The sequence below is a fragment of the Heteronotia binoei genome, chromosome 5, assembly GCF_032191835.1.
Source record: "Heteronotia binoei isolate CCM8104 ecotype False Entrance Well chromosome 5, APGP_CSIRO_Hbin_v1, whole genome shotgun sequence".
Lineage (NCBI taxonomy): Eukaryota > Metazoa > Chordata > Lepidosauria > Squamata > Gekkonidae > Heteronotia > Heteronotia binoei.
The window spans coordinates 139569592-139591920 of NC_083227.1; the positions used below are offsets into that span (position 1 = coordinate 139569592).

The following is a 22329-nucleotide window of genomic DNA, read 5'->3' on the forward strand; positions in this document are numbered from 1 at the left end:
CTGGCCATCACATTTAAAGATACTGTGCACTTTTCAAATGCCTTCCCTTCATTTGGAAATAACGGCAGATAGGGGCACCGTCATTTGGGACTCATAAAACTGGACCCCCAAATTTCATCTATGCTGAAAATTTGGTGCCTCTACCTCAAAAAACAGCCCCCCAGGGCCCCAGATACCCATTGACCAATTCATTATACCCTATGGGAACAGGTCTCCATAGAGTATAGTGGACTACCTAGTGGACATTTCTCTCCCCCCCACACACTTTCTGATGATGATGCTGAAGTAGGGGAAGGGCCTCCAAACCAGGGGATCCACTGCCCCCAACTGTGGATTGGCAGCCCTATTTGCCAAACAAGGGTCTATTGATACTCAGCTATACATATTTGATTGTTTGTTTTAAGAGAAAATATCATTTTCATTTCAAGAGAAAATACATATATCAATGAACATAATTAATCCTTTGATGATGAATGTTTTTCCATCCACTACCCTTTATTCACTGAATTAATCCCATTCTGTCCTAATATGTAAGCAGACTAGTTTTTATTCAGATTGTGCTCAGCAAATGTTCTTCATCTCCCACTAGAAAGTTCAGCAGGAAAAAAATACTGAAAGACAGCATATTTTCATATTAATAAAAGGAAGAGGGTGGAACTCAAATGACTGGGTTAGATACCAGTGTCACTGTTGTAATTTTAGAAATGTGTTTTGTCATTTCCATTCAATTCCTTTGAATAAAATTCTCTTGTATTCAGCATTCCTTCAAAGTCATTGTCATAATGAAGTCTTACAGTGATGAAGATATGTTCTTTTTTAAAAGTAAACCTAATGCAATAAATGGCAAGAAGAAACTTCCTTTATAGTTGCTTCTTATCTCATCGATATTTGAGAGAAGCTGAGGCCCAGTTAAAGTACTGAGTTTGGTTCTTTAAGAAATCTGCCTTGGTCTCAAATGTGTCCTCTTTTTCTCTTAGAATATAAGATAATTAGATATTATCTTCTCAGCTTCCTGGTGTCCTCTAATCATATTTTACTTTACAATAACATTTGAACAGGATCAACATCAGAAGCCAGAATCCTCAGATAGATTTAAAAGATTGCAGCCCCAGGAACTTCCACTTTTTCCTGGCAAGCTACTTCTTGAGGGCTTATGGAATTTAATTTCTCAGGATCCCTGGGGCCACTCAAAGCACCAAGGCCTCCAGTAAGTTTGTCGACCTTCATGTGAGGTCTGGAAAGTTCCCAAAATTACGGTTCTCCTGTTAAAATGGCTGCTTTTGTGAGAAGAGTCTGTGGTATTGTACTTCTTTGAGGTCCCCTACTTCATAAACCCTGCCCTCACAGGCTCTGCCTCCTGATCTCCTAGACTTGACAATTAGGGCTGCCAAGTCCAATTCAAGAAATATCTGGTGACTTTGGGGGTGGAGCCTGGGGATTATGGGGTGGAGCCAGGAGACTTTGGAGGTGGAGCCAGGAGACATTGCAGGTGGAGCCAGGAGCAAGGTTGTGACAACCATAATTGAACTCCATAGGGGTTCTGGCCATCACATCTAAAGGGACCACACACCTTGTAAACGCCTTGCCTCCGTTGGAAATAATGAAGGATAGGGGCACCTTATTTTGGGGCTCATAGAATTGAACCCCCTTGTGCAATCTTTTTGAAACTTGGAGGGAATTTTAGGGAGAGGCACTGAATGCTATGCTGAAAATGTGGCACCTCTACCTTAAAAAACAGCCCCCGCCGAGTTCCAGATACCCATAGATCAATTCTCCATTATACCCTATGAGATTCGGTCCCCATAGGGAGTAATGGAGTGCCCAGCAGACATTTTCCTCCCCCCCCCACACACACTTTCTGATGACCCTGAAGCAGGGGGAGGACCTCCAAACCCGGGGATTCCCTGCCCCCACCTGGGGATTGGTAAAGGGAGAGAGGTCACTTGTAGGATAAAGGCAGCACAACCCAAGTTATAGTGACCTAACAGCTAAGAATGTATTAAAACAAAATCATACAAATATGTTCAATAGAAGACTAAATAGCAATAACAATTCCCCAAAAGTTTCACAGTTCCATCAAAGGAGTCCCAAAGAACAGGAGGTCGACTTGATTATTTCTGTTCCGAATCCTCTTCTAGCACAGGGTGCTCCAACCACATACCTCAATCAAAGGCAAAAGCTCAGAAAAAATATCAGAGTGTTTCTGAAATCTTACTGGAGACTTTCTGTCCAATTTGTCCGTTGGGAATTCTATGTGCAGTCTTTGGATGCACTGAAAAAGAATCTTGTGGGTTTTGCAGCTTTTTGCAATTTATTGATGCATCAGAAACACTGATATTTTTTCTGAGCTTTTGCCTTTGGTTGAGATATGTGGTTGGAGCTATTTAGTCTTCTATTGAACATATTTGTATGATTTTGTTTCAGTACATTCTTAGTTATTCAGTCACTATAACTTGTGTTGTGTTGAGTAATGTTCTTACTCCAAGGCAGTGCAGTAATATTGCATAGCTACTTGTCAGTCATGGTTGTATATGCACAAAGGCAAGCCGTGGAGCACTTCTAGTAGTAAGCAGTCTTTTCCACCTTAATTCTAAAGGAAGATAACAAAAATGTGGAGGCTCACTGCATGTTAACTGCAAGGCAGAGCCGGATCTAGGGGGGGCTGAGGGGGGTGCTTGCCCCGGGCGCTGACAGAGGGGGGGGCGCCAAATTGGGTATGGAGTCCATTGTATTCTATGGGACCATAAGGCAGAATGGCCTATAAGGGGGCGTCATTTTTTAATTTTGCCCCCCCTCAAAAAACATGTAGATCCGGTCCTGCTGCAAGGCATTTGGTAGATAGCATTTGGTAGATAAAGTTGCATATATGTGCCTGAATTAGACTCCACGGAGGTCACAGGGCAGTTGCAGAATGTTATTGTTTCAGTTGCATGGGTGAATTTCACTTGCTGCTACTTGTGGAAGTAACTAAGTTGCTTGTAGAAGTCTGGCTTTCCATTTGTTTGCTTGACCCGTGATTCATCTTTTCTGAGGGAAGTAGCTAGTTGGGTCCAGGAGATAATTAATGTGTCTTTGAAAGAGGGGATTGCTCCAACCATCTTCAAGGAAGTGATCATGAGATTCCTGAAGAAGCCTGCCTTAAAACCATTCCAATTTAAACAACTATCAGAGGCAAATATCCTTCTTTTGAGCAAGATGATCAAATGAATGGAAGAGGTTCTGCTCTGGACTTTCACGGATAATTATTTGGAACCACTCTAGTGCGGTTTCTGAGTTAGTTTTGGTATTAAATCAACCTTGGTCGCTCCTGAACTTATTTAATACACGTCTTTTGTAAATCTTCCTTGTCTAGTTACTTAGATCTGATTAGCTGCCAAAAGTTATGAAATGACAGAATTTCACAAGCCTCATGTAGTCTATACTGTATATAGGAGAGTTCCTACAAACTAGAAAGCACACACAGAACTATTTGGATTATTGGCCAGAGCAACATCCTATTAAACACTGCTTCAAACTTTCTGAAAGTATATTTTCTTTTCTATCTTAATCTCTGTTCTTAAATAAAATGGTTAATGACCACTTGTGTGCACACATACACACACGAAGGAAACTGATTCACTTCGTGGCTCCCTTTCTGGAAATGTGATACAGTCTGTCACAAATACTAACACTTTCCATACCTAACAATATTACTGTGTTGCATGCAGCAAACATTCTCTGAATGCAGCAGACATTCTCTAGAGAGTAGCAAATATACCACCTAACTAAATGAGATGCCTGTGGTTTCAAAACTGCTATGGATTGTAACTTGTGCCTGCCTCCTGTGCTCCATCTGCAAGGAAGTGGTTGGCAGAAGTACACATGTCACATTTGCCCCAGCATCCTATTTATGAATCACAGCCCTCTCACACTGTGCTACATAATGTTCCTAGCAGAGAGCCTCCAGTTATGGCTCTTCCAGATCTCAGACTCATATTTCCACTCTGTTATAGTGGATTAATCATGTATTCTTTACACATTTAGCGTGTGCTTTTTTAGCAAGTGAGGAAAACTATTTCAGTTGTCTATAAAACTGATAGGGGCAAGCGGATTCATGTGTATCTTGCATCATTGGTAGTTGAACCACATACACACAAGCCATATTTTTGTGAACCATGACTCACCATGCTAACCGTTGACAGAATCTTTTCCTTAAACATCTGCTATAAACTTGGACATTTCAGAGTGATAAATGGAACCAATATTACTTTACATTGGCACAAAGAAGACACAGAAGCATGTAGATTGATTTATAAGCCAAATTGCACTGCTAAATTTTCATTTACGCCCTTCACTTACTTTCTTCCACAATAAACAGAGGAGTGTGCTGATCATAATCTACCTTATTTTACCCTTTAATTTCCTGCCTTCAGATCTGAGGGCCCTAAGTGCTAACATCTGCTACTTTTCATGGGAATGTCTAGGGTAATTCTTCATATGTTACGTCAGTAGGGACAAATGAATCATTTCCATAATTTGGCTGTGGTTAGGAACCAGTCAGAATTTCCCCTCCGCTTCAGATCAAAACAAATGGACTACAGTTTTGTTTCTATCTACCACACAGTAAATTTAGAAGTTTTCATATTTCATATATCCATGATGTAAACATAAGATTGCCAGTCCCCTGGTGCTAGCAGGTGTGTGTGTGTGTGTGTGTCACCCGGTTTTCCAGGTTCCTGCCCACCACCAGTCAGCTGTGCCTTCAAACCTCAACAGGTTTAGAAGAGGCTTGCAACTGTTTGTATTTCTGAATGTGTGTGTGCCTTTAAATCTCTGCAGGAAAGCTGCAGGAGGTTAGGGTGAGCAGACAGAGCCATGTTGCTTTCAGTCTCTCTGTTCGGAGGAAAATTCCATCCCCTAGGTTGTTCTTTCATTTTCCTGATGAAATTGGTTGAAATATAGCAGATGGTTATATTCAGCAGCATGAGTAAATTGCCCAGGTGAGATCACAAAAGTGTGTGCTTGCTAATTGTTTATTTTGGCTGCTTTGTGACAGTGTGTGTGTTCACTTTCATCTAGTGGAATTTTAGCTGCTGAGGGATGAGGAAATGAAGACTGTATTCAGGGGAACTGCACTTCTGTATTTTTTTTATATTAGGGAATGGGGAAGTCTCCTGGCTCCACCCCCTAAATCCCTAGATATTTTCTGAGTTGGACCTGGTAACCCTATGTAAGCATGATGCCCTTAAACTTAGTGGAAGTGTGGGCCTCGCCCATCTCACACATAGCACTTTTCCCTTTATAACTAAGATGAACACATGAAGCTGCCTTATACTGAGTGAGAGCATTAAAGTCAGTATTGTCTAGGCCACGGGTGTCAAACATGTGGCTCGGGAGCCAAATTAGGCCTCCAGAGAGCTCCTTTCAGGCCCCTGAGCAACTGGCCCCTTCTTCCTTTTGTCGTGCTTCCTTCTGCATCTCAATTGCTTTGCAAAACTTACTCCATTGCACAGGAGCTACAGAGCAAAATCTCAGTTTTATCTGTTGATTGAGGCTTCTCCCCCTCCTGGTCCCCTGGGGAGGGAGGGGAAGAGCCAGAGCTTCCTTTACCCAGTTCCCTGGATCCCATGGGAGAAATACAAAGAAAGCACCTTTAAGATCAACAAGTGCTAATGTTTTAAACATATTTTATTTAAAGTTTTTTTTAAAAAATCTTTAGTCATGTTTGTCCGTGTCCTTTAAAAGGTTTATACCTCTGCTACCTAATCTTAAATAGGTACAAGTCTTCTTTATGTCAGATCCAGCCCTCATGAGTTCGACACATCTGGTCTAGGCAGACTAGTAGTGACTCTCCAGGGTCTTGGGTAGATGTCTTTCACACCACCAGCTACCTGACCATTTTAAAAAGAGACTGAACCTGGGACCTTCTGTGCACAAAGCAGATGCTCTGCTACTGAGTCACAACCCCTCTTCACTTTTAGATTATGCCTAAAAATGTAAAGTGGAGCAAACAGGTTTCCAGAAACCCACAAATGTGATTGGCAGTGGTGACCATAAACCTCTCAAAGATTCTGGGTTGTTAGCAAATTGCTACAAACTCAAAAGGTGGAGAAGAATCTCAGTATGCCAAGCACTCCCTTCCTTCAACTTCTCTCACAAACATGAATACTTCTAGGAAGGAGAGCTGCTATTTATGTGTACACTTCTAAATGTAAACCTGGCTTTGTCTCTGTGTCATGTATGAAATGGCTTAACTTCTTAGCGATGAAATTTGGTACAGTTTTCTCCCACACATTTTTTTTTAATGTGGCACACTTAAGGAGCTCAGGCAGTCTCCCATTTAGGCAATGAATTGATTCAAACCTGAAGACACCAGTGTTGTTGCTGCTGTTATTTTTCATGTGCTTTCTGGGGCAGAAGATATTAGACAGTATGTTGTTTAGAATTGGTAGAGTGAGAAATATAGTAGCAATAAAAAAACAGCTTCACTGTCTTAAAAATGATTCCACAACCATTCCCTATTTGGCTATAAAAGTTTTGCTGTGTCCCTTCTGGAAAAGGATTATCAGTCGCAGTGCTATATCCTTTTTTCCTGCACAGCCATACTGGGCCTCACAAATCTTATTTCCAAGAATGCAAAGGAGAAAATTTTTATCTCCTCTCAGCATCAGGTTCAAACGTACAGCTATGTTATATGCCTTGGTCACAAAAAAAATGCTCTTATTAAAAACTATATTTTCTAGCAACAGTCCTTAGTAACATTCAGGTTAAGAAAATATAAATAAGGCTCTATTGTTAAGAATGTTAAGATTTATTATAGTTATAAAACTCTGTGGAAACAAAAGATGAAATATGGTAACTTTGGGTTTCAGTACCTGAAGCGGAGAATGTGAATGAAATATTATCTAGGATACTACAGTATAACATGCAAACTGCAAGATGTAAAGGCACATGGTTATGCTATGTACAATAACACTGGTGGCTGCCAAACAGTTCACCATCAAGAATGGTTGTGTGCTTAACCCTCACATTACACAGGCACAGCTTTTACACTTACTGTTTTTTTAAAAAACAAACCAACCACAGGACATCCTGATTATGTATCTTCGCAGACAAGTGTAATCTGGCCCTAAGAATGGTTTGTTGTGTGTTGTCAGTGGCTTACGTTGCTATCAGTTACCAGTAGCATTCCAGTGATGGCAACTGTGTAGTAGATGGATGGGTTTTACCCCTCATGTTTCACTATTGTTGACTGGAGTGGGTCACAGGGACTGTAACACTCCATTCTTGGCCTGTCTACATTCAGTTTGTTTCCTGGCACAATTCAAAGTGCTGATCTTATCCTTCAAAGCCCTGTGTGGTTTGGGACCAACATACCTGAAGGACTGCTGAATCCCTTATTTTATTTGGTTACTTCACTTGTACCTAGCCTTTCTTCCTTTCTCTCCATTTTATCTTCACATCAGCTTTGTGAGGTAGGTTAGGCTGAGAGCATATGACCAGTCCAAGGTCACCCAGCAAGCTTCCATGGTACAACTGGAGATTCAGACCTGGATCTCCCAGATACTAATACCGATTCCTCTGTCCCCGAGCTTCTGGATCTCCAAAAAACAAGACCAAGTTGCCATGGGGGAAATTGGAGGGAGCCGCAAGTCAAAATGTGGCCATGTAGTGACTAGTGGAGAATCAGTTGCTTGCTTCAAGGAAAGCAGTAGCCCGGGGCAGAACAACGGCTAGTGAGGAATCAGTATAGGTCAACACTCTTAACCACTACACCATACGACACCATCCAACCATTATGGTCACCTTTAGAGGCCCTGCTTTGGGTGCCACCACCTTCTGAGATCAGGCAGGTGGCAACTCAGGAGAGGACCTTCTCAGCAATGGCACCAAAGCTTTGGAACTCTCTCCCTAGACTCATCTGTTCACTTCTGAGACTCATCTGTTCACTTCTGCTGCTGTCTTCAGAGGTACATTTATCAGGGGACTGCAATAGCTATCAGAGTTTAAAAAATTGAATCTTGACTGCTGCATGAGCAAATGTCAGACCACCATCTTCAAATACTTGAAGGGCTGTCATATAGAGGATGGTGTGGAATTGTTTTCTGTAGAACCAGAACCAATGGGTTGAAATTAAATCAAAAGAGTTTCCGGCTCAACATTAGGAAGAACTTCCTGACCATTAGAGTGATTCCTCAGTGGAATAGGCTTCCTCGGGAGGTGATGGGCTCTCCTTCCTTGGAGGTTTTTAAACAGAGGCTAGATGGCCATCTGACAGCAATGAAGATCCTGTGAATTTAGGGGGAGGTATTTGTATGTTTCCTGCATTGTGCAGGGGGTTGGACTAGATGACCCTGGAGGTCCCTTCCAACTCTATGTTTCAGTGATTCTATGATTCTAATTACATGCAGAAAATATACCCATGCTGCCACTATAAAATGAGTAAATCATTTCCACCCATCACCATCCTCCTTGAATGTTTTCCCTTCCCAAAATTAAGTCACTGCAAACAGGGTATTCAGGGATTTTATATTCAGTTTTTAAAATAGAAACATCAGCCACTGGATTGATAAATTACCTGTAATGGTGTGTTATTGTGGTTTCATCTTGATTGCTATATATTTTAATTTACTCTATAAAAAGTCTTGTTTTATTTAAATGGAATCATATTTTTTGCTATGGCTTATTTGCTGATACAATAAAGACTGTGATTATGGTGGTGATGAAAGCCAAGCAATGATAAGCACTTGAGTTGCACTGTTCAATAAAATGCAAAATTAAAAACCAAGCTATGTGAGGCATCATTCAAAATGTTTTAAACTTGCAGAAATATTCCCATCACAATATTTCCATAGGTGCTAAAAAACTCCTACATATTATTTCCTAGGTTAAAATTTTTACTTGCCCTGTATCTGTTCCTGTCTTAAAATGCCTAAACTAAATTAATCTCTGGCATTGGGGAGATCAGGAGATAGGTTCAATAAGAGATTCTGGTTTGCAACAGTGAGCTGTAACTACCAGGAATAAGCTTCATAACATTTTCCAAAATGTCATGTGTAAGACTGCTAAGGCTGAATGGAAAGTTCTGTGCTATGCACAGAAAAGTCTTGATTCTTCCCTCAATTCTTTCATTTACCAAAATGAGAAATACAGAGTGTAAGCCAAGCCACGATGCCTAATCTTTAGAAGGCAAAGAAAGTTCAGCCAAGAACAGTGCAATCCTAAACAAAGCTATATCCCCCTAAACCCACTGAATGTCTTGGATTTTGTGTACTCCACACAAAATGGAATTCTAAACTGGGATTAAATTGAGGTTTAGAATCCTAGTTTGTGTGATGTAATCAAAATCCAGTTCACATTCATAGACAATGAATTCAAACTTAATCAAACCAGGAAATTTTGTATAAATCTTATCATAATTAAGTAGGAAGGTGTGAAGGCAGAGTGAAGGGCTCATGCGAGACAAGCAACAGAGTAAGGGGTTTATGCTAAACAGCTTTGTTCGTTCATAATGAGGACTTAATGACAGCTTTTTATGACATCTAAATGCAGCCCTTTCTCTTAACCATAGCAAGTAAGTAAATTGTTAAGTGCCAATTATCTTATTGGATATCCTATCAAAGCAGTGTTAGGAGCACAAGAATTGGAAGATAAATTATTAATAGGAATGGAATCATAGGATATATCAAGCACTTTTTCAAGAAATTTGTACTTTTTAATGTAGTATGAATATACTCTAAAATGCAGTACCATCTTTATCATATTAAAGGTTATATTTGGTGCACAGTTACAAGCTTTATTGTTATACAGCAAACTTTTGACTTTGGATTTTTCATTGCAGAGCTGAAAACAAAGCTTGGTCTCCTAATATTTTAGAGGATGGAAAAGCACAAGCTTACCGAGTCAATGTAGAACCAGAACCACAGGTATGGGGATGTTACTTTATATACCATATTTGCTATTTATTAAGAACAGGAAGGCAACCTTTTTGTTTCCCAGAGCAATCCATTTATAAACTTATTGATGGAAGTGAATGCAATTCTGCTATGTATTTTTCAGTACTCTAATGAGAGCATTATATTAATCATCACTACATTAATTTGCATTTTATTAATCATCACTACAGTCCTATGATGTAAGATAAGCTGCATGAAGCAATAACCCGCTTTTGACATAACAAGTATGGTCTTATGATGTGTTTCAAATTCTCACCAGGGGGCAAGCATAAAGTGTTGACCAGCACATTCTGCCTTTGTTTCCTAACTTGATAAATTAGAGCAATTTATTCTGTCAAACATTTTCAACAGTTAGATATTTTCCAAAACATTCCATTAATTATTATCACTCAGTCATAGTATAGTGAAGTGTATGGGCCCCTTACCAAATTTAAAAGCAGCATAACAGAACCCCCAAAGGAAGTTAAATATGGCTTTCTACCCCACAAAGGGCAGAGGTGTACACAACAGTATGTTGTCAATGCAGTCCTTTGAAAGGCTGAGTGGAAGTGAGTGATTTAATTTTTTATTTCCATTCAGTCTAAACTAAATTGCATATGGGGACATCTGCCCACATAAATTGGGAGTGGGGTAGAGAGGCAGGTAACATAATGCTTACTTTCTGAATCTCAATAAAAAGAGAGTTTTCCCAGTAGCCTTGGATCACTGCTGATCTCATTGGAGCTCTCTTAAGGTACAACATACTTCATGCACAGTATGACTGGTCTATATTCTTTTGGTTTTTATTATTGTGTAACCCTTAGTGTGGACCCAGGTCATTTCAGAAATCTAGCGTAAAGACAAATCTTTACTCGTTTAAGTTCACTATAAATGGCAGTTGAGAATATCTACCAAGAACCACATGAGTGCTTCACACCCACTGGAGATATAATCTTTGCTATAGGAATATCTCTGCCCTGCCCTGCCCTGAGTAGCCCAGACTAACCCAATCTCATCAGATCGAGAGCAAGCCACCAGGGGGATCCCTCCCCTTGAAGAGCCCCGTCAGCACGCACCGTCCCTGGAGCAATGACGTAACTCAGAAGTGACATCGTGCCAGGGATGTTCTAGGACTCGTGCTAAAAACTCTATGGTACCATAGAGCTTTACCATGAATCCTAGAGTGTTTCCAGTTTGGCGCTCTAGGAATCGTGCTAAAACCTCTATGGTACCATAGAGTTTTATCATGAGTCCTAGAGCATCCCTAACGTAATGTCCCTGGCACAATGTCATCACTTCAGGGTGACATCATTGTGCTGGGGATGGTGCACACAATGGGGCTCTTTGGGGGCGGGGATCCCTCTAGTGGCCTGCTCCCTGCCGGTGTGTTGGGGCCCTCCAGGGCAGGGGATCCCCCACCCCTAGCAGGAGCTTGGCAGCCCTAGGGACATAATCTCATGATCCTCCTAAAAGGCCATAAAATCAGTCGGAATATATTTCCAAGTGATGTCATTGTGCCACACACACAAAGCACGCTTGAGTAACAAGTCTCCCGCTGCAGCAGTGGAGGGACTAGGCAACCCTTTATGTCTCTCATTATATTTTTGGCATGCTGGAATACTCCTCCTGACCAGTCTCATATTTCATATCTCCTGTAATCCCGGGTTGTTTCCTATCCTTAATATACAAAATGCTGTTGGCATTTCCCAGGGACATTGTAAAACAAAACAGCAGAAAACCAAACACAGATCAGATGTATTTAGATGGTTAGTTCTTTGCCAAAGTAGATACTTATCAGTCTTCCCAGTGCCTTTGCACTTTCTGTCCAGAGCACTGGAAGACAGACGATTTACTCTTACTGAGCACCCAAGTAGAATGCATGTTTTCTTTTACAAGGTTATTTTTTCTTTCTTTGTTTTTTTAAATAAGAATTAGAAATTCAGGAAAGAACCCTGGGTTGAAACTTTTACTGCTGTCTCTTCCCTTCCCCCATCCTAGTGACTCTGCCTGTGTTTTGTTTTTTCTCATAACCATTTTCTCTGTTTTGTTATGCAAAAGCATACACAATTCCACCAATGAACCCATCAATCAAGACACCACAATAGTTTTAAAGCAATGGGCAAAAATAAAAAAAAAATAAAGGAGCACCTTGAGGAGAACAATGGCCAGATAAGCTGAGATATGTGTTCCATCAAATCACAGGAAGTTCCTCTTTAATAAGATACTAACATGAATGTGGGAGAAAGAACACTAAATCAGTGACGCAGCAAGTTTTTCTAACCCTCAGATCTTCCATTTCACCCTCCGCTCAGTATTAGCAACTTTTTTTCTGCTCTCTAGCAAAATCTTTTGTTTTTATGTTTGCAGTCCCAATGTTGCTTGAATTTGCTTCACTATATCCAGGGGTGGAATTCTAGTAGGAGCTCTTTTGCATATTAGGCCACACATATTAGAGCCTTGTAAGCTCTTGGAGGATTGGCTACATCAGCGGTGTGTGGCCTGATATGCAAAGGAGCTCCTGCTAGAATTCCATCCCTGGTTATATTTTACGTATGACTGGAATAAAGAGATCAGTCATTTGTCTAATCTGGCATCATGTCCCCAGCTTCGGTCACTGTTAGATAGTCACTAGTTCAAGAACCAATGAAGAGCAAATAATAACATGAGAAGTCCATTAGCTGGTACTCCCTGTGAACTATCAGTTATGCTTCCCCCCTCCCCTTTAATTATGTGCAAACATACCTATTTGGGGAAGGTTATTATTACCCTGACATTAACAATGTGACTCATGCCAAGGGCAAAACTGCATGTTATATACACCTCTATAATTACTTATTTTGTGTTTTTTAACAGATTACTGTGATTTAAAGTGGGGAAAACTGCATAAAAGGAGGAACTATTTGACTTCCCACACACACATACTTAAAATTGATAGTCCAGGCTTCTATGTGTGTCTGTAGTAAGAATCCAGACTTTTTTTTTTTTTTTTTTTTAAAGAGAGATAGATGATAGAACAAAAATGATTCCTATCCAGAAGCACTTCACAAGCAGTTACTTAATTTTTGAAGGTCTACTTGCTTTCTTCAAAAAGTTGTTTTAAGTTCATAGTTGTAGAGATAAAAACTAAGCTGTAGTTTTCTAAAAGACAAATCTTTAAAGAAGAAAGTCTGTTGTCTCTGCCATGGATGAAAGAAAGCCAGTTCTCTCACACACACCCCAAATCTGCAATATGGGACTGATATAATACTGGCTTGCTTTACAGCTCTGAACATTCTAAAGTACTATACATAAATTATTCTAATTTGTTTCACTATCTTTATTATAAGCTCCATTTAGAAGTTTATAACCATGACCGCAGCAGAGGTATTTCTCCTCCTCTAGAAAACAAAGAATGCCTGTGCCACTGAAGAAAAGACTGAATTGCTATAAATGCTCTTGTGCTTTGTTTCTTATAGAATGTTAGTCAAAATATATCCATATGGTGTTGATAAAAGAACAGTGATGTTTGCTTTCTTGACCACTTGCCTATTGTCAGATTTGACAGTTTGCTGGCACAGCAAAGATTGAAAACTCATGTTTCAGGCTGTGAGGTCAGACTCTGTTCTTGTTAATTGACAGTAGTTGCAGATTCTTGGTCATTAGGGGGGAAATTAAAAAAAGGACTGCTTCAAAATGGGTACTGGCAGCTTTGTGGAGCTTCTCAGGGAAGAAACTGTAACAGGAAAAAATGGGGTTAGAAATGCACTGCAGAGCTTTTTACAGCAAGGTCACTGGTTCATTTCCTAATATTTGATGGTTTCTGATGAATTCAGTCTTAGGTATCTTTAGCAAAATGTCCTTCATTATAAACCAGCCACTAGTACCTGACAATTAGCAGTCTGATGCCCTTGATTGCATTTTCATCAGGAAAGTATGGAAGCCAAAGAATGGTCCTTAGACCTAGTTGTGTAAGGTCCACTTCAGTCTGGGATCCTGATAGAATAAGCAACTACCTTTAATTGAGCCAACCACACCTCCACACTTTTATATAAATGCTAAAAACAGAAATTATAATCTTTTCCCTTTCCCTTTTTGAAGTTCTTTGTGTCAGTAATGATAGGATTAGTATCATGCTAAACTAACATGCATTTAGCCAAATTGATTTCCTGTATGGCAGGATTCTATTAACAGGAGAGCAACGAGGATTCTATTAGCAGGAGAGCAATGAAATTTTGCTTAAAATTGAATATGAATTTTCAAGGCATGTAACTCCATTATGTAAAAAGAAATATAATGTTGAATTTTGGGATAATATAATACAGCATGTTTTCAATCATAGCATTCTTAAATAAAAAGTTAACAAAGCAAGGAGTTACAAATGACCTGTGACGTTTCTGAAATAAATGGCAGGTTGGGAGACGCCACAAAACCATTTTAGAAGAACATTCCCAGTTCAGTCATGAAAATTGAGCGAGTCTAATTATCCCTGCTGCATTTCATATGAAAACAAGCACTTAGAATGCTACAGCAGAAGGTTCACTTCAACATCTCTTTACTTTGCTTTGCTAACTGTAATTGCTTACATGTGTAGCGAACATATTTTTAAAAGCAAAGCCTTAAAACTCAAATACTTTAAAAGCATTTATTGTCAGACTTTGAGGCTGCTTTACTTGAAATTTGGTGGTCAGCAGAAATTGCTGTGTACATTTGGTTTCCTTCAATTCACCATGATGAGACAGTCGTGTACTAAGTGGCACACAAGATCATTTCTTGCGTGTCACTGAAAAGTGTGTTAAAAGTGAGCTCTTGACTATGCTACCTTCTGTACATAGTCAGCTTTACATGCACAAGAAACTAATCAATACAATTATTACATTAATTTTAAGTGATCAACATGTAATTATATCAATGGACTCATATTCAGTTTTGATTGCTGCTCACTTCAACTTTGACCCCAGAAACCTAAGATCCTATCTGACTGGCTTCATAGCATGTTCTAGTGAAAAGAGTAAGGCTTTCAGGATTACCCTCAGCTTGGAGTAGAATATTCAGGTATGTAGTTGAAGAACGTTTGACTCCAGAGACACCTTTAGATCAACAAAGTTTAAATCTGGATATAAACTTTCATGTGCTTGCACATTTCTTCAGATACATTGAAACAAGATTTCCTCAACAATTACATATAGGTAGAGAGAAGGTGGGAGGGAGGATTAGTTGTCAGGAAGGACTAATTAGAGTCAAAATGTATGTAGTTGTTACATATATTAACCAATATGATTTTGAACATAATTTTCTGTACGACCGTCAATGGGGTCTTTACAATGAAGGACCAGAATGTTTTACAATGAAGGGCACAATGAAAGACTTCACTTTCTACTAAGGAACAGAAATTAAATAGTTCCTTTTTTCAGAGCTGTAAGTCTTTGTGAAAAATAGTTGTCATCATAATATGAATTTGAAATTGAAACTGATAGAAAAATGAGCCAGTCTACATGTTTCACATAATGCCAGTAAAACATCCTTTGTGTGGTGTCTTTTCTGTGTACCTCCATGATATGAGGTGTACCTCAACATGTGGTTCTATCTCATCATGTAGAACTCAATTATCCAATACCTCTTATGTTAGTGGACAGTTGTAGAGGCTTGATGGATCTGGTGGTACATGTCAAGCTTTCCTAAATACACATTATATTGGTGGGGTATAGAAAATATTCAAACAATATCTGTGTGATTAAGAATGCACATGTCAGCACTGGAAATGCCTGCCCCACGCTCATAGAGCGTGCCTATTTGAGGGAATGCAAGACAGTCTAAAGATTGTTCTCCTAAATGATGTGCAATTATTTGTAAAGTTATCTTAGGTTTTTGTTCAGGTACTGCAGTGATCTTTGTTGCAAGCAAAGAACATTTGAGAAACAAGAGATGTGTAATAGTAATGAGAACCAACTTACAAACTGCATTCAAATCAACATTATTCCTAACAACCAACAGCAAAGGCACAGTCATTCATTACATTAAATTCCATGTAATTATGAATGAAACAATCCAGACTGAAGTTCTGTATGCACTTAGTAGGGAATGAGCCTTATTAAGCTCAGTGAAACACTTATGAGTAAATATGCTTCGATTGTATATTAGTGGGCTGAGCATATAGTTTCAGATTCTGTTGTGAGCCACCCTGAGCCATTTTTGTGGGAAGGGCGGGATACAAATCATAGAATAAATAAATAAATTGATCAGCTGTGAAGTAATAGCCTTTTTTGTTCAGATAATCAACACGGTTGGGATCTGAGCAGCAGTAGTTAAAGAACTTTTCTGAATGTTCACTCCAGAAACTCTGGCATGGTTTACTTAGCAATGATCCTTGTTCATTGCTCTAAAGTATCTTTTTCAGAGCACTGTCTGTAAAAGAATAATGAGCAAAATAAGTCATCAGAGTATGAAATTCTTTTCTTTCTTTCTTTCTTTCTTTCTTTCTTTCTTTCTTTCTTTCTTTCTTTCTTTCTTTCAAGAAAACTATAAATGCTATAAATAAATACATAAATTAAACATATCATAGATCCTGAATATTTTGCTAGCTTCCTGTCCGGGCTGCCACGCTCCACCGCCTCTCAGCCCCCGCACGGGTCTGGCCTCGCCAGACCCCTGGCACGGTGGCAGGAGCAGGCCCACCGCCACCCACCACCCGAAGACCGTCCCCAGCACACCCCGGAACCCACCTACCATCGTGCCTGGTGGGGGGCGTCCTGGGGCATCGGCAGAGGCGCAAGCTGGCCGCCGTCGGAGCACTCAGCCAAGGACGGGCTGTGCGTCGGCACCTTGGCCCTCCTCCAGGGTGGAAACGGTGCTCCTCCCAGCCACCCAGGAAGGCAGGGGAGGGAAGGAGACACCCTTAGACAGCCCTGAAGCCTTCAGGCCGGCCGTGGCTGGCGCAACCGGCACCACACCCCTCGACATGGTCTCGGAGGGTGGGACCGGCAGCAGAGGAGGCAGAATGGGTTGGGGAGAAGAGGGATGCAACGGCAGTGCCACCAATGACCAGGGAAGGCTGGTGACGAGCAGACGCACCGGGAAATGGGGAAGGCAGGTGTTTGAAGGCACAGAGGTGAAGGGAGGATAAAAGGAGGAAGCGCTGATGGTCGGGGAGGCGAGAAAATGGAGAATTGACAGGTGACCCCAGAGAGAGAGAAGCCCGGTGCCTGACTCCATGGAGGAGGTGGTGGTGTGCAGTAACGTCCACTCCCCTTCATAATCTAAGGCCACAAGCGCCCTTCGCCTCCTTACAACCCCTTTTGCGCCACGGCCGCCCCGAGGGGTGGGGCCACTGGGAGGGGACTTCACACTTCCTTTTTATAATTTTTTGTAAAGTATGCTAAGGATATCACTGTACAAAATTATGCACATATTTAGTATATAATAACATTATAATCTATTTGTTTTGTAAACTATTGCCAGTTGCATTCTTCCAGTAATATGACCCAGCTAAAACCTAAGCAAACATCTAGGGTTCCAATTCTGATGTTCCAATTTGTTGAATACAGTGTTTTTAAAGCCTTAAAAGACCAGTGTTATTTAAAGGTGTTTTTGTCTGCTTTAACAACATTCCTGTTAATTTAAATGACATGGCTATGATGAGTTTGACTGTCATTAATTAGCCTGAATTAGGGTTGTCATTCTCCAGGTCTGGGCAGGGAATCCCCTGGTTCTTGGGGATTCTTCTCGTTGCCAACCAGCTGCACTGTGCATGCCCATCCCTATGCACTGACATCGCAATTGACATACTTCTGAGTAAGTCATGGTTATGATTGGGCTGCCGATTTTTCTGCAAATGGTAGGAAATCGCCACAGACATATCTCTCCAAATTGTTTTTTTAACTTCCCACAACTCTGGTCACTTGCATACCCCGGGGGAAACACTTCTCACATGTCTCCAGCCAACCCCCAAAGAACAAAGGAGGAAGGGAAGAAAAGCAGCTTCTTCTACTATGTCTGCTCTGTTTAATCAAGCCTACTGTGTGCAATAATCATCTCCACCCTGCTCCCTTCCCCATTTCAGTGTGGACCAAGCTATGAAAGATTAATAAGGGCAGAGGGAGTAGAAATGACTGCTGAGGCCGGAGTGAAAAGCACAGGATTCCACAGGTCGAAGCCAAAGTGTAAGGGGCAGCTCCTCATCACCCTCTGGGTCTCCTTAAAGGCTATCTCTGGAGAAGGGGCTGTCTTGCAGGAAAAAGTTGCCAGCCCCTCACCTCCCCTGTGTGTCAGCCAGGCATTGGGAAGGACAGAGCTCAGTGTTGCTAGCGGCTGCAGGAACAGCAGCAGCATTTGACAGGAAAGAGAAGTATGTTTGGTGCTGCTGCCTGCCTCTCCTTTGGGGGCCCTGGCAGTTGCCACGGGCTGGAGAGTGATGGGTCCTCCATGAACCCACTGCCCCAACATGATGACATCACTTCTGGGTGATGTCAGTGCATTGGGGTTATCCCTGCCCATTCACAGAATGCCCCCCAAATCCCCCACTGGCAAGATGAAGGGACCAAGCGACCTTACTCTAAATGGCCCTATTATCATAGTTTTGTTTGACAAGCAAACAGATGGCCAGGGCCTCAACAAAGAGCATTAATATTTCTTGATGGGCAAATATAATAGGATTGGAAGCCTGAATCAAGATTCAGGTGGTTGATGTGAAGCTTGACTCAAGATGTTACATACCAACTATTAGGGCTTTTTTGTAGCAGGAACTCCTTTGCATATTAGGCCACACAACCCTGATGTAGCCAATCCTCCCTGAGTTTACAGTAGGCCCTGTACTAAGAGCATTGTAAACTCCAGGAGGATTGGCTGCATTGGATGTGTGGCCCAATATGCAAAGGAGTTCCTGCTATAAAAATAGCTCTGCCAACTATACTCGAATCCTTCTGGAGAATATTTTTTTCCTGTTACATTAAGCTTCATTCTATTACAAGAAAGATGTAAAAAAAGATTTTTTAAATTGAAACCATGATATTAAATTAAATTTAGTTTAATTTAATAAGATGCATAGCAAAAGTGTGTGTGAGTGTGGGGGGGTGCTTTTAGAGAAAACAAAGGATGAGATAATACCCTGGCACAATTTTAGATTCCCAATCACATGGGAACGCCAAGCATGTCTGAGGACTGATTTAATGGCAGAAACATGCCGAAGCAATACAGCTACTGTTATTCAAATCAACCATGAATGGAAAGAATTTGTACAGGGCTCTTCCCTGCCCTCCCCTCCTTCAAATGGCATTGCTGTTTTGAAGACAACTGAGTTCTTCAGATCAAATTGCTAGTGAGAAAGCTGACAGAAAACACTGATATTTTCTCCTTCATAAAATCACAGTGAATATTGTGTTTACTGTGAAAGCAGAGAAGTTGGTGTAGCAAAATGATATTAATGCAAAATGGAACCCTAATTTAATTAATTTAAATTAATAAATTAAATATATCATTTAAACTAATCTGATGTGATTACTGGAAGAATTACCATCTATTATAGTAGTTTTTCTACTAAGAAAAGCTACCAAGTAGTTTTTCTACCAAGTAAAGCATTTTGTTGCTTTACTCCATTTCAACTTGATGCTCTTACTAGCATGAATCACAAATAAGGATGGCATCACAATAACCAAATTTTACAGTAAGGATTCCTGGGAGAACTTTACAGGCTGAGGTATCGACAAACATTAAAACACCCTGTCTGTGATTCAGAATTTCATATCTGTTTCTGGGCTTAATAGAAGTGGCAGTGATGAACTTAGGGTTGCCAGTTCTGGATTGGAAAATACCTGGAGATTTGGGGCATGGAGCCTTGGGAAGATGTGGTTTGCAGAGTGGAGGGACCTTAGCAGGGTATAATTAGGGCTGCCAATCCCCAGGTGGGGACAGGGGATCCCCCAGTTTGGAGGCCCTCCCCCCACTTCAGGGTTATCAGAAAGCAGGGGGAGGGAAATGTCTGTTGGGAACTCTGTTATTCCCTATAGAGATTTATTCCCATAGAAAATCTGGGGCTCTGGGGGGGCTGGGGCTCTGGCGGGTATCTGGGGCTCTGGGGGGGCTGTGTTTTGGGGTAGAGGCACCAAATTTTCAGTATAGCATCTAGTGCCTCTCCCCAAAATACCCGCCAAGTTTCAAAAAGATTGGACCAGGGGGTCCAATTCTATGAGCCCCAAAAGAAGGTGCCCCTATCCTTCATTATTTTCTATGGAAGGAAGGAATTGAAAAGGTGTGCTGTCCTTTTAATGTGATGGCCAGAACTCCCTTTGGAGATCAATTATGTTTGTCACAGCCTTGATCTTGGCTCCACCCCTAATGTCTCCTGGCTCCACCCCCCAAAGTCTCCTGGCTCCACCCCCAAAGTCCCCAGATATTTCTTGAATTGGACTTGGCAACCCTAGGTATAATTCAATAGAGTCCACTGCCCAAAGCACCCATTTTCTACAGGAGAACTTATCTTGGTCACCTGGAGATCAATTGTAATAGTGGGAGATCTCCAGGGTCACCTGGAGGTTGGCAGCCCTAGATGAACTAGGCCCAGTCCATTGATGCATCACTAGTAGCACTGACCTGTATTATCTCATCAGGCTTTGGCATGGACTAGGCTAAGAGGCCCACAAATCCTTAAATTATCTAGAGTTATGGGGTATTTCAAGATAGATTGTGATATTTGGCCACTGTTTTATTTCTGGACCATCCTTAATCATCAGTTGTTTCATTTAGCCATGCTTAGTTGTTTCCAGTTTCCAGTTTAAGTGGCAAGGTGATCATTGAATTTAATTTGAATCTGAGAAAGAGCTGTGGCTCAGCAGTAGAGTACATACTATGCATACATGGGATCCTAGGTTTAACCCTTTGGATGTATTTTTAATGGATCTCAAATAGCAAATATTTATTTATTTATTGGGATTTCTATCTCGCTTGCCCTCGCAAGCAGGCTCAGGTTGGGTCACAATAGACTAATAAAACAGGTAAAACCAATCCATATACTCCAAGTTAAACCAAATAAATGATGGTGAGCTAAAATTTAACAAGATCAGCAATATCTCAGGAGTGTAGTATGAATTGTGAGAAAGACTGCTTTCTGAGGTCCTGGAGATTAGCTGCTGGTCATGTGAACATTTTTGGAGTCTTTACTCAAGACTTGTATCCTCAACCATCGTAACTTACAAGTAATAGGGGAGGAGTTTGATGTTTTTGCTTTTAAAACTGCATAAATTATATAAAGTTCCTATTTTTACCTTGCTGTATTTTTCCAATGTGACTGAAGCCCGTGGGGGGACACAGTGACGCCTTCAGTTCTTAACGTCTGTTTTCCACACAGTCACTTCCTGAGAATAAATTGTGGTATATTGTATTATTATTTAGAGATATACTCAAAGATAGGAATATAATAGTGCTATTACAGTGATACCTAAATTTACTGTTTTAATATAAAATTATTACTGTATTTTTAAAATGTTGTATTTAGAAATTAAGCCAATAAATATTTCCAATCAGGATGGTTTCTTTGCTACTTTTATCACTAGAGTAGTTAGATTTCAGGGTCTAAACACACTGCATTAAAACTTACAAATTAATATATTCCTCAATTGCCTGTGTCCTCTAAAGAAGATGTAATGGTTTATCACAGCCATATATATTGTTCACTGAGTTATCCTCTACCTCCCCAAGGGGAAAAAAGATTGGGTAATTGACTAATGATTCATAATTGTCAGGAGAGAGCCAGTTCACCATGCGGGAACAGTTAAAAATTAAGTTGAAAACAAAAACTATGGAAAGAAGCCAAATGATTGCTGAAAGAGACTAAATTATACATAAATATGAAGAAGATTTTGGGGCAGATTTCCATGAGAAATGTAGCACTACATTAACTGTCATTTCAGTTCCTCTTGGAACTGAATGAGGAAAGAGGATCCTTCCCAGCAGTGAAAAAGTTCATAGTGGAATTTCCCAGTGAAATTTTCTCTTCTACTTAGTTCTGACAGGTCAGGAGCCCTCTTGTAGACTGTGGACTTGAAAACACTACATTTCCCTGTGCTTCAATAATGGAATCATACCTATCTCAATACTTGGCTTCTGCAGGATTTATTGCAGCCAAGTACATAGAAAAATTCAGCTTAGCTTCAAACAGTTTCAGATAGCCAGGATTGTATCCTCAACTATAGTAATTTACAAGTGAAATTTAGGGGAGGGGTTTGATGTTTTTGCTTTTAAAACTGCATAAATTATATAAAGTTCCTATTTTTATCTTGCTGTATTTTACCAATGTGACTGAAGCCAGTGACGCCTTCAGTTCTTAATGTCTGTTTTCCACACAGTCACTTCCTGAGAATAAATCACTCTGCATTCATTTGTTACAATTCTAATGTAGCTCCATTTGTAACCAAGCAACCAATTCTTTAGGTAAATAATTCCAATTCTT

At 40.5% G+C, this 22329-nt stretch overlaps 1 protein-coding gene across 1 annotated transcript in view; it reads left to right on the plus strand.

Moving 5' to 3' along the window:
* Window positions 1-22329, plus strand: part of PDLIM4 (PDZ and LIM domain 4) — a 136745-nt gene that overhangs the window by 54538 nt on the left and 59878 nt on the right. The window contains exon 3 of the mRNA XM_060240498.1: window positions 9821-9905. Within this exon, the coding sequence (XP_060096481.1) occupies window positions 9821-9905 (85 nt within the window). The remainder of the gene's footprint in view (window positions 1-9820; window positions 9906-22329) is intronic.